At 34.5% G+C, this 12627-nt stretch overlaps 2 protein-coding genes across 5 annotated transcripts; both read left to right on the top strand.

Annotated features, from left to right (window-relative positions):
- The first annotated feature begins 1026 nt into the window (after positions 1-1026).
- On the top strand, positions 1027-6872 carry LOC116125735 (bZIP transcription factor 16-like). 4 transcript variants are annotated; one of them, XM_031411470.1, is made up of 13 exons: positions 1027-1112; positions 1780-1891; positions 1999-2049; positions 2142-2216; positions 2616-2705; positions 2816-2875; positions 2960-3129; positions 3542-3596; positions 4494-4536; positions 4627-4916; positions 5725-5802; positions 5911-6036; positions 6377-6872. In XM_031411470.1, the coding sequence occupies exons 2-13, from the start codon at positions 1820-1822 to the stop codon at positions 6491-6493; spliced, it is 1227 nt and encodes a 408-aa protein (XP_031267330.1). In that variant the 5' UTR covers positions 1027-1112; positions 1780-1819; the 3' UTR covers positions 6494-6872. The 4 variants fall into 4 exon arrangements, with proteins under 4 accessions (XP_031267330.1, XP_031267320.1, XP_031267325.1 ...); XM_031411460.1 differs by having other exon boundaries at positions 1993-2049; XM_031411465.1 differs by lacking the exon at positions 1027-1112 and adding an exon at positions 1125-1313.
- Positions 6873-7218: 346 nt separating this feature from the next.
- On the top strand, positions 7219-10897 carry LOC116125583 (UV-B-induced protein At3g17800, chloroplastic). Its single transcript, XM_031411289.1, has 3 exons — positions 7219-7478; positions 7587-7861; positions 9871-10897. Exons 1-3 carry the CDS (start codon positions 7353-7355, stop codon positions 10688-10690), a joined length of 1221 nt encoding a protein of 406 aa, XP_031267149.1. The 5' UTR covers positions 7219-7352; the 3' UTR covers positions 10691-10897.
- The last annotated feature ends 1730 nt before the right edge of the window (positions 10898-12627 follow it).

Here is a 12627-nt window from a genome sequence, read left to right as displayed (position 1 = left end):
TATTGTTAAGTTGCAGTTACTATTCTCACATTTTTGTTACGTGGTGTAACTATTCAATCTGCTAAGCTTGGTTGAAATATTTTAACCTTTGATGAGAATAAAAGTGCGGGGTTTTTTGTGTTTGTATTTTCCTACGTGTCCTTTTGTGCGTGGATACTAAATGAGTGATGAAGCAGCTGTTGAGAGTTTTGTTCTTGTAATTTGATAGTGCTATGGATGTTTTGATATTTAATTCCGCACATTTGAAAATTTTAATGGGTTTGTTGAAAGTTGGTAGATCTCGTGTTTTTTGAGTTTGGTTAAAAAAATCGTATCTAAATTTTTGTTAAATTCCAATAAAACATTATTTTTAATAAAAAAATTTGGAGGGATTGTATTTGTATACAGTAAAGGACATATCAATAATTTCATATTTAAAGAGTATGTAATTAAATCTGTTAATATGACATAAAATAATAAGAAAAATATTAAATCAAATGGTAAAGGATATTTTCGTCTTTACAACCAAATTGTAACAGATTTTGCTAACAGAAAATAATGATGGGTGGGAAAGTGTCATTTTAAAACTTGATGGGTGGAAAACGTTGTTCTTCCTAAATTTTATATACTATAACTTATAAGGCTTACTTTATACAGCCCACCCTCAAATCAAATCAATGATATTTTACATTATAAATTATAATCAATTAAATTAATTATCCACATTTTATAATAATAATAATTATTATTTATTTTCCTCTCTCCTTAATAAATAAAAAATACAAGTCCATTATATATCAATATATCATGATCATCAAATCATGAGATTAATCAATATCATTTCATAAAGTTTATAATTATAACACTCAGTAAGTTCAATAACATTTAAAATTTATACAAATATTATGATAAAGGTTGACAGATCATACATCGAATTTGCAATAATAATTATACATTTCGTACAATATTTTGAACTTTTGAATAATAATTTTGTGAGTACCATATAATATAACAAAAATAAAATAAAAATAAAAATAAATAAGGGAAGTGGGGCAAAATAGGGATTACCATTTTGAGCGCAAAATAGAAGAGAGAAATCGACTAACCGTTCGACGACCCACAGAATCCGATCCGTAAGCCTTCTTCCTCTTTCCAAAAAACAAACAAACAAACCCTAATCTAATCTAATCTATTTTAATTCTCCCTGATCTTTTCCAATTTGTTCTCTTCAAGTCTTTCTATCGATTTCGTTAATAATTTTCGCCCAATTTGAGCTCGAAATCTTTCATTTTACCTTTCTCAGCGGATCAGATTTCGTTTATGTTTTCATTTCGGTAATTGGAATTTTAATTATGTCAATTTCATGAGTCTAGATATTAATTATCTGGTTTCTCGTTTATTTATTAGTTTTATGTTCATCTGTCCTGTTAAAGTTCCATTACATGCATGTTAGTTTGAATTTGTTCTCTTTTAGGGTTTTCGTTTCATGATTCAGAAATCTGATTTCGTCATTAGAAAAAAAGTTGAAATTTTGATGCATGTTAGGGGTTGTATAGTTGTATTGCTTTTGTAAAGTATTATTGGTGCTTTCTTTGGTTTGGGGTTTGGTGATTAAAGCAGTGATTTTCCATAATTAGATGTGTACTTTAGCTAAAAAAATTAAAGTTGGATTTTGGTAGCTGTTAATTTCGTTAGCTTTTGCACCCGTTAAATTTAAGGTGTTAGTTTAATTATTTTATGCGAAGAGAAAAGGATAGAAAATGGAAATTGTGATGTGAATATATTGTATTGCCATTGTAGGATGGTGTGAGGATTTATTGAGAAGTGGTGATATAGAGTCATGGGCAGCAGTGAGGTGGATAAGCAAGCTAAAGAAAAGGAAGCAAAGATGCCGCCCGCTGCTACCACACAGGTCTACTGCATTTTGTTTGAGTGTATTGTTGCTTCCTTAAGTTCATAATTTTTTATATATGTTTCTTTCCTATGTATTGATGTTTATTTATCGGGGTTCAGGAGCAGACTGCAACTACTAGCACTGGCACTGTGAATCCAGACTGGTCCGGATTTCAGGTTTGATAGGAAGATCTTTGACTTGGGTAGTTCAGTTTGACTTTAAATTGTTGTTTAATTGTAATCTGGACTGGTTGCATCTTTATTAACAGGCATATTCTCCTATACCTCCTCATGGGTTCTTGGCATCAAGTCCCCAAGCTCACCCATACATGTGGGGGGTTCAGGTATATATGGTTTTTGTATCATCTTTAGGTTCAGTTAATTATGATTATTGGATTTCAGTTATTATATTATGATTATTGAACTTCAGTTATTATATTATGGTAGTGATTATGTAGTTGACTTTAAAGATTAACATGTGAATTTTCAAGAGGAAGTAGTGATAGTTCATACCACTAATAGTTTTAGTATGCAGTTCTTTGAGGCTTATTATAGATAATCTTCAAAAAATATTACTGTGTGTTGATGCCAATGTGGTGAAATGGAACACGTGAATTCCCGGCATTGGTCCTGCCATACAATGTTGTTGGGGTGGAGAGGATAGGAATAATCCATACTAATGAAATTGGCCTTCAAAATTTCAAATTTTTTTTTTTTTAAATTATATATTTTTTTTGTTGCAGCATCTTATGCCTCCCTATGCTACCCCACCACATCCATATGTTGCAATGTATCCCCATGGCGGCATATATGCCCATCCATCCATGCCTCCGGTAATTTCTTTTCCATAATGATTTAGTTTCAGATTTCAGATCATCATTTGTCATTGAGCGTTTGTATTTTTTATTCACTACCTTAAATTACATGTTTGGATCTCGTGCAGGGATCTTATCCTTTTAGTCCTTTTGCAATGCCTTCCCCAAATGGGATCGCTGAAGCATCTGTGAGTTTCCTTCTAATGTTCTATTACCTAGGCATATTTTGTCTGTATGCCTACATTAAAACTAATTTGTAGTTTCCTATGTAGGGAAATACTCCAGGAAGCATGGAAGCAGATGGTAAACCATCTGATGTGAAGGAAAAGTTGCCGATTAAAAGATCAAAAGGAAGTTTGGGTAGTTTGAATTTGATCGCTGGGAAGAATAATGAACTTGCTAAAACATCAGGAGCATCTGCTAATGGAGCCTATTCTAAAAGGTATTACTGTATATGTAGTGAATAACTTATATAGTTACGATATATGTTGTTGGTTGCTTTATGCGTAATGTGCATTAGGTCTTGAGGACTTAGCTTCTGCACCTGGTTTGTGGTACATATTACTGAATGCATTTATCTATTTTTTGTTGAAACATCTGTTTCTAGAAGGGTTTAATATTTGCATATTGAGTCTTCTTGCTCATTTATTTATCTGAATGATCCTACATCTTTCTTTATTGTATTGCCAGTATGATACATAACAAATCCAAGAAATTTGTAAAAGTTCATTTTTGTTTTCTTATCATGCAAGATCTTTTGTACTTTTGACTTTTCACTAGTAGCAAATCAATGCCGCTGTGTCATCTTGTTACTTAGTAATTTATCTGATATTGGAATAATTCTGGATATGTAGTGGAGAGAGTGCAAGTGAGGGTACAAGTGAAGGAAGTGATGCCAATTCTCAGAATGTAAGTGCGTTTTGATTCAGTTTGTTCATTGTTTCTGGATCTCTTCTGTATTTTATTGGTTTATTCAGGGTAGGAACCATGCTTTTGACATCTATCTAGTACTTTATAAATTGGATGTTTCATGAGTTTATGGCTCTCATAAATTACTAGTCAAGCAAATTGTTGTTTTTTTAACAGATGTATGAAAAAGAAGCAAAAAAAAAAAAAAAGTTGGATTTACTTTTTAAATACAAAATAAAAGTTACCGAATTTAATACTAAAATATTTTGGATGCTATTTTATGAAGAACCTGACATAAGTCTTCGAATTGTATCCTGGTCTTTTTACTGCCAACTAAACAGACTCACCCTTAGATATATATGTAGTTGTTACCTTGTCTTGCACATTGAATAGTATTCCATACTTGTGCTATAGTTGATAGAGCTTATGAGCAAGAGTTGATGTTTGTACATGTGAAAGCTTCATGTTTGTTTTTGAAACAGTTTGACAAAAAAATATGTGATAGGAGAATTTGGTTCCAATCTTCATAAAAAAAATTTTGCTTGAAAAAGAGATGAAAGAGAGAGAAGAATAAGAAGGATTGTGCCTCATGACCTGAGGTATAAGAATGTACGAGCATGACCTTCTGTATGCAAAATATTACAAGAAAGCTCTGGGTGTTGAGGAATTTTAGGACTGCTTCACTTTGAGGTAGAGCCTAAAGGTGTTCTTACTGAAAGCTTTCTAATATATGCTGATTCTGGAGGTAGCCAGCTACCAGTTCCTGCACCTGCCATCATCATTTGACACCTTTTTTTACACAGTTGCTGCATACCTCTTTTCTGGGTAGAGATGAAGTCTGTATATGCTCTGAAGTCTGCATACCCCTTTTATATAAAATATCATTGGTTTTTGTAGGGCTCACAGATGAAGTCTGGATGCAGGCAAGACTCTGCGGAAGGTTAGATAATTATATCATTCTTTCTTCATTTAATCTCTGGTGTTTATATATATTTATTAATGAAAAATCTTGGTAATGTGTCTATTTCAGGTGAAGCATCTCAGAATGGCAGTTCTGCACATGGTTCTCAAAATGGAGGACCAAATACATCTCATCCTATGGTGAATCAAACAATGACCATAATGCCAATGTCAGCTGCCGCTGCTCCTGGAGCTGTTCCTGGACCCACAACAAACTTAAATATTGGAATGGACTACTGGGGTGCTCCAGCTTCATCCAATATGCCTGCGATACGAGGCAAGGTTCCTTCAACTCCTGTTGCTGGAGGAATGGTTACTGCTGGATCACGGGACAATGTTCAGTCACAGCTTTGGTTACAGGTCAATATAATTGATTTTCATTTTAAGTTTATCTGCTTCATTGTTATAGTTTATTGTTTATCTTCTCATTCTTATTCATGTCTTCTGTTAACTTTATAGGAGAAAAGTTTGTGACTGTAAGATGAAAAATTCAGAATGTTGGGTTTTTCTTCGGACTTTGAAAAATTGAATTTCGTGCAAAATTTATATTAAATGTTTGATATCACCTCTTTCTGTTTTGTTCCTTATAATGTCCAAAAATAGGTACTGACTAGTAAAGCTGTGAACGCCTTTATTTTGGTGGGGATCCATTAAGATCGAAACGTGGGTCCAATTATATATGTTGATGGCCAAAATTAATACCAAAATTTGATGGATGTTAAATATACAAGGTTTCAATCAAACCAAATGTTGCTGGCCTTTAGATCTCGTAATTCATAAACTGACCAACATAACTAGGTTTCATCTGTCAAAGTACCATTTTGTATTACAATTAACTCGCTTTATCAGTTTTCAACCATCTTTACATTTCAACTTTCTCCTAGTTATTGAGTGATTCATTTATGTTATCACCTCTTATTTTTAATTTTTATGAACTTTCATTCAAAATATTGCTCCTATTGGACTTACATTTCTGGATTATGTTCTCTCTCTCTCTCTCTCTCGCCATCCTCCCTGAGTTGCACCTTAATCTGTGTTAGGTTTCTGTATCTGATCTGTCAGTGTTTGGATAAGAGATAAACAGAATGAGATGTATATATTTTACACATTTATTTATTTATTTTAATTTCTATTTCATATTGGTAAAACTTGTGCCTTTTGGATTTAGGATGAACGTGAGATTAAAAGACAGAGAAGGAAGCAGTCCAACAGAGAGTCTGCACGGCGGTCGCGATTGCGTAAGCAGGTAATGACGTGTCCTTGGACTTGCTTGATAAAAATGAGGTGGGTGTTATTCTGTACTAATTTTGTGTGGGCACCTTAACTCAAATACTGCTTATAAACTTTGAGTCAGGCGGAATGTGATGAGCTTGCACAGCGTGCTGAAGCTTTGAAAGAGGAAAATGCCAATCTAAGATCAGAAGTGAATCGAATCAGGAGTGATTATGAGCAACTTCTTGCGGAGAATGCGACTCTGAAGGTGATGTTTAATCATGATAATGTCTGTTTTCCTCAATCATCACCCTGTTCCCTCCTTGCATTGCACACCCAAATGCACTAATTGGTTAATAAATAGCAAAGAGCCCCATGGATGTTAAACAGAATGTTAGAACTTTAGCTCTGTTTCAGGATCATTTGGTCACTGTGATTTCGCCTCAGAGAACTTTATTAATAACAAAGTTGGTTAAGACGAATAATACAGAAAGAATGTTGAGTAGTTGCAATTCCTATTGAGTTGGAACACGCCAAACTCAAGATCTATGAAGTTGAGGCTTGCATATAATATATTTTTAGTTATTAAATTTTGGGTATTTATACAGGAGCGACTAGGGGAAGTTCCTGGGCAAGAAGATCTGAGGTCAGGTAGGAATGACCAACATTTGAGCAATGATACACAACAGATGGGGCAAAGTGAGCTGGTGCAGAGTGGTCACTAGGACCGACCGTGGCTGCCTTGCCTTGGTGCCACTTTCCAGGAGCATGACCTAACCAATTAGCGACTGAAAGTTGTTTTGCATAGAATGTAGCTTAAATTTTATCACAGCTGACCTTTTTTTTTTTTTTTTTTTGGATAGTTGTAGGATGTGTTTCTCTCATAGCATTCCCCATTCCCTTGTTGAGCCTCTCTCTTTACGAAATGAAGGCCTGGGATGATAAGCGGAGTGCGAAATTGTGGCATTACCCTTGTCTGTTTAAAAAGAGGGTAGTAGTAGCAAGCAAGATTTTTAAGAGTAATCTATCTGTATTGAATATGAATATGAATGGTTGATGATGAATTTGTGATCAGAGAAGGATTAAATTAACTTTTTTAAACAATGCTGTACTTGTTCTACATCTTGTTTTTTCTCCATTTCTTATTTTGGTAAATATACCAACTCTAATAATTCCTGGGGTTGATGTATCTTGCTTTTGCTTCTATATTTTGAGTTGATATTTGCCAGAAGCAGAAGGAGACGGCTGAGAAAAAGCTCCTCAGTAAAATAATCAGAAGCCCGATAGCAGAATAATAGGATAGCAGTTGTACCAACGTAACATTTCTCTTTATAATATAAAAGTTAATAAAAATACTAAACAAATCGGCGGTTGTTGCTGTACACAGGCTGTAGTGTTGCTAAATATTTTATTTGAGATCCAAACGGAAAAAAGATGCTCAGGTTGTTGGAGTTTTATTTAAAAACGACGACGTTGGTTGGCATGTCTATAAATACCCACGAAAGTGCAAAAATATCTTAACCAACTATACAAATCCAGAGAAAAGTAGTGAGCGCAAGTAGCGGTAGTTGCAGAAGAAGAAGAATGAAATTAACAGGACTACTAGCCAGCGAGGTTTTGACTTTGAGTCCTTGTTCTTCAACTGCTCCTTTCTCTTTCAGAACCTTCCATTCACTCTCCTTCTCTGGTTCTTCTCCTTGCTTTCTCAGAGTAAGCTTAAGCTTGAGCTTCTCCCTAATCTTCTGCTAATTGTGATTTTCTATTACCTCGTTTTTTTTTTATTGTTTTTTTAATTTTTGGTTATGAATTTTGTTTTAGAGATATTCGTCTTTCTGCATTCCGAAGCTAGGAAATGGAACGGATAAGTGCCAAGGAAGAGGCGTAACTGTTAGAGCAGCGTCAGGGGATCCGAGTGGTGATTTGGTGCCGATTGCTCCTCTTCGCTTTGAATCTCCTGTCGGCCAGCTTTTGGCGCAGATATTGCAGACGCATCCGCATTTACTTCCTGCTGCTATAGATCAGCAGCTCGACAACCTTCAAACTGATAAAGATATCCAGAGACAAGATGCTTCTTCTGAAGATCTTCTCTACAAGTGAGTTCAATATCCGTCTTTTGATTTAAGCATTCTGTTTCTTTTTATGTGCTAGAATATTCGTGTATTAGGAGCATGACGTATTTTTGCATCATTACTTACAAAAATGATGTCACTTACATGATTCCTTAGGCTACTGCTTTGTAGAGCAAGAAATTCCAAGTCAAAGAATGCAATATTGGAGACAATTTGATAGGCATGCCGTTCAGTTAGACTACGGCTTAGTTGACTTGAGTTGCATTGGTGTTGTGGTTTGTGTTGACATTGTGACAAGAATACCGGATTACCTTTGCATAAAGAGAGGTATTCTATGACTTTTCTCAAGGCTTTGGGAGATAGGAAAGGGAGAGGCTCTTCTTGTGTGGTGTGTGTTGGGGATGAAATGTTTGGGTTGTTATTGTTAGTAGTTGGTGCCTTGAATTCTTCTAGAACCTTGAAAAATTCAACATGCTTTTTTAAAACTCTTAGACATGTCTTGTGTTTAGCAAAGTCTGATTTCTAATATATTAAAGTAGATAGTCTTATGGTAGGTATCACCTTAGATACATTTGAAATATTGGTTTCCTTCCCATATTATAGAAATTCAGAAACTTATAACTGGCTTCTGTGGGTTGGACAAATACCTGCAATCCTCTCATCCTAAAAGAATGGTTTCTAACTTTCCTGACCATTGTGTTCCATAAGTTAAAATCCTGGTTTGGTTGTATTTAATCTGTAAATACCACTGTTGTCCTCAATGAAAGAAAAAAGATGCAAGTGGACCATGTGACCTTGAAATTTTTGGGATTTACTATAAAGAAATGATTAAATTTGGGAAGAAAAAAAAAACCTATAATTACTATTTAATGTAGTCCACATTAGGGTTAGCTTTGATGTAATGGTGAATTGTTTTCATGAGCTTGACCAGTAGCCCGTAACCCCCTAAACAATGATTCCATCAATTGTACTGCAATTGATGTAGGATGGTAAGACAGAAAATATGGGAGAGGAAGAAATTGAGAGGAGATGGACAAGAAACAGGATAAAACTAGAAGTATACGAAACGGGGAGAAGTAAGAGGAATTAGGAAGAGCTGAGAGAAAAAACCAACATTTTCATTTGGTAATTCGAGGCAAAGTCCCTTGACTTAAATACCTAAATTCCTAACATGACCACTAAATTACTCTTTTGTTTCTGGATCATTCTTCCTTAGTGGGAAAACTCAAAAGTTTAGTAGGATTGAAACAGAAGACATCCTTGCAGTTGGCAGATTTGTCTAGTGAACCTACAAACAAATTTTATCCTTCACTGATGTAGAGAACTCACCAACCCAAGCATTCAATATCCATTTGCTTAGGTAAATAAGAATGAGGATTCAATTGACACTTTTTAGTTGAAGAATCAGCAAGCATCATGAAAGAATCCACTAGAGGCTCGAATATTTCTTATGCTATGAAATCATGTGGAAGCATATTAGATGTCAAGATTAAACATATGAAATTAATCATATACTACACAAAGAGACACAATGGTTTAACGTGTTTTCGGCGTCCAGGAAGTTGTGGACTAATTTGAAGGAACAGTTTGGCAGATGCTGAACCAACATTAACTGACTGCTCAGCCTAAAGAGATTATGAAAGGTGTTTTTTTTTTTTTTTTTTTTTTTATAAGGAAAAAAGGGATTATGAAAGGTTGATTTTGTTTGAGATCTAATATTTGTTGGAATTAGACAGACATGACAAAGTACCGGTGCTCAATAATAAACTTTCATAAAGTTAATTATACTGCATTCTGCCAAAATGCCATACTGAAGACTTAAGAGTGCCTTTTCTTACAGTTTTGTCGGTTCTTCCCATGCATCCAAGATGCTAAAATATGTATTACCAAGGATTTTAGTTTGTGCTTCATTTTGAGGGTGTTCTTAGGTGTTTGGTTTCTACTTATCAGCCTAATTATTTTCAACTGTTAATTTCTAAATGTTTTGGTTACCATTACTTCATAGCGAGTAATATAGAAGCCTTGATTTGTAGGAGAATAGGTGAAGTCAAAGAGAAGGAAAGACGGAATGCATTGGAGGAGATAATATACTGCTTGATTGTGCAGAAATTTGTTGAAAATGACATTTCAATGATTCCTAGGATAACAGCAACCGCTGATCCTGTTGGACGGGTGGATTTTTGGCCAAACCAAGAACAGAAGCTAGAATCTGTTCATTCTCCTGAAGCATTTGAGATGATACAGAGCCACTTGTCTCTAGTACTTGGGGAGCGAATGGTTGGTCCCCTTGATACCATTGTTGAGATTAGTAAAATTAAACTAGGAAAGTTGTATGCTGCTTCTATAATGTATGGATACTTCCTCAGAAGAGTTGATCAACGATTTCAACTGGAGAGAACTATGAATACACTTCCTGAAGGTTTCAATAAAGACAGGGCAAGATATGAAGATCCATCTCCAGGGATCCGGCTTTGGGATCCAGATTCCTTGATCAGAATCCAACCTGATGATGATGGTGATAGTGATATCGGAGGGTTCATGGATGGCAGTGACAGCAAATCATATAGGCTGAGATCCTACGTAATGTATTTAGATGCAGAGACACTTCAAAGATATGCAACCATAAGGTCCAAGGAAGCTATTTCACTGATTGAAAAGCAAACACAAGCCCTGTTCGGGAGACCCGATATCAGAATTCTTGAAGATGGTTCTATCGACACATCTAATGATGAAGTGGTAGCACTCACATTTTCTGGATTAACTATGCTAGTGTTGGAGGCAGTAGCATTTGGATCATTCCTGTGGGATGCAGAAACTGACGTTGAATCAAAATACCCGTTTGTTAAAGGCTAACGACAATATCCGTTTCATTAGTTTCGTTGATTACCGATGATCTTCACAGCTCCATAGATTGTAATCTAAATATTTTTTTTTTTATTTTTAGGTTGTCTTGTGATTTAAACCATGACATGCCTCAACCAAACAAAACCTTTTCGCAATCATACTCTGAGAAAGCCAGAAACATTGTAAACGCAGGAAGAAAATTAAAAAAGAGAAGTCGCTGTATTGTAGATGTAGTAGTAGAATCTGGTGATGCAATTTCGTTCTTTTGGAGTGTCCACCATTAGCTAGCTTATCACTCTTTACCCCTAAGGGGGCATTTGGTTCAGGGAATGTCGGCCATCGGCAACCACCGCAGGCCGTTGGCAACCTAACAATGCACGGAAGGCAGAAATTAGCCTATGTGCGTCGTATGGCCATTTTCGGTCAGAGATTTGGTCGAAAATGGCTAGACGTGACAGATCTGGCCGAAAATGGTCATATCGGCACACGGTGGCCATTTTTGGCCTTCTGTGCGTTGTTCTAGCTGCAGTGATGGTTGTCGACTGCAGGTTGGTGGGGGTGGGGGTGGTGGCTTGGATGGGTTGCAATTTGTTTTGAAGTCAAGGGTAATTTTATCCAAAAAATAAATTAATTGGGGTGAAATGGTAAAAGCAAATTCATGTAAATAAATTTAAAAATAAGGGTATTATTGTCCTAAAATTTTATTAATAAGGGATAGAATTGTAACAAAAAAAGATTATCCTCGTAATCTTACAACACCTAAGAAAATGAAGGTAATTAGATTACCTCTAATATTACCAACAGTAACTACTATTGGTATTTGAATATTACCGGAATCTTATATTACTTGATAACCAAACGTTGTAATCAAATAATATAAGATGATATAACCCTAATAATCCCACATTATCCCCAACCAAACGCTTCTAACAGTTTTGAAAATTACAAATTGGGGAATAATTATTGCGCTTTGTATCAAGGTCAAACAGTACCTTTAAAACCTTAGCTTTTAAGTTTCAATTATTTTCATGAACCTTGTGGGAGGCTTCAATTTGAATGGTTTAAGCACATAATTAAAAAGCGACAGTTGTCAAAAACGTAAAAGTGCGGTGAATTAGAAATGTTAATGGGTAATTAATAGATTAAAAAAAGTTAAAAAAAAGTCGGGTATCTCTAATTTCTTTGGTTTTATCAATTTGTGGACACCTTTTTGAAAACCAATGGAAAGGACACAAGTTTTAAAACAAACAAAAAGAAGGACAAATAATTTAAAGAGAATGTTAGATTTAACTTTAAAGGAGGGTAAAAAGGTAATTCAAATCCGAATACTTCGTTAAGTATTTATAAATTTAAAAATAGTTTTAAAACTATAAAATCATATTTTTTAATTTATAATGATTGAAAATATTATAATATATTTGTTAATTTTTTTCAGTTTTTAACAAATTTATCTTTCAAATTTAAAAGTTTTATTTTTTTTTAATTTTTATAATAACCTGAATTTTTTATGTTTTTTCTTTAAATACTTTTTAAAGGGTATTGATGTTTTTTTTAAAATCATTTTCCGTTAAATTTAATCTGAACTAACAGAATTTAATTCTTTTTTTTTTTTTTTTTGTGTGTGTATTTTAAAACTTGTTCGAAAATGTCCATAATACCCTTAATCTCTTTATAGCCTTTTGCAAAAGAATGATGGCTGATGCCAAACCAAACCTTTACTTGATGACTACTCTGACAAGTAGCTGTACTTGACCTTGCAAATTAAAAAGCGTTCAAACTCATAATATTTTTTTTAAAGGAGGATCAAATTCCCAGACATTTATTACTATTATATAAAACACTTTGCACAAGTCCTTCTTAAGGTAGGTCAATATTCAAGAATCATCAATATGAATATCAGCTTTGCGTATAACCACTGCTCATTTTTTCATCAAAAATGTTCCCAA

This window comes from Pistacia vera, unplaced genomic scaffold (assembly GCF_008641045.1).
Source record: "Pistacia vera cultivar Batoury unplaced genomic scaffold, PisVer_v2 Contig104, whole genome shotgun sequence".
In the NCBI taxonomy this organism is placed as follows: domain Eukaryota; kingdom Viridiplantae; phylum Streptophyta; class Magnoliopsida; order Sapindales; family Anacardiaceae; genus Pistacia; species Pistacia vera.
The sequence above is the reverse complement of the archived record's forward strand: the minus strand, read 5'-3'. Positions and strand labels throughout refer to the sequence as shown.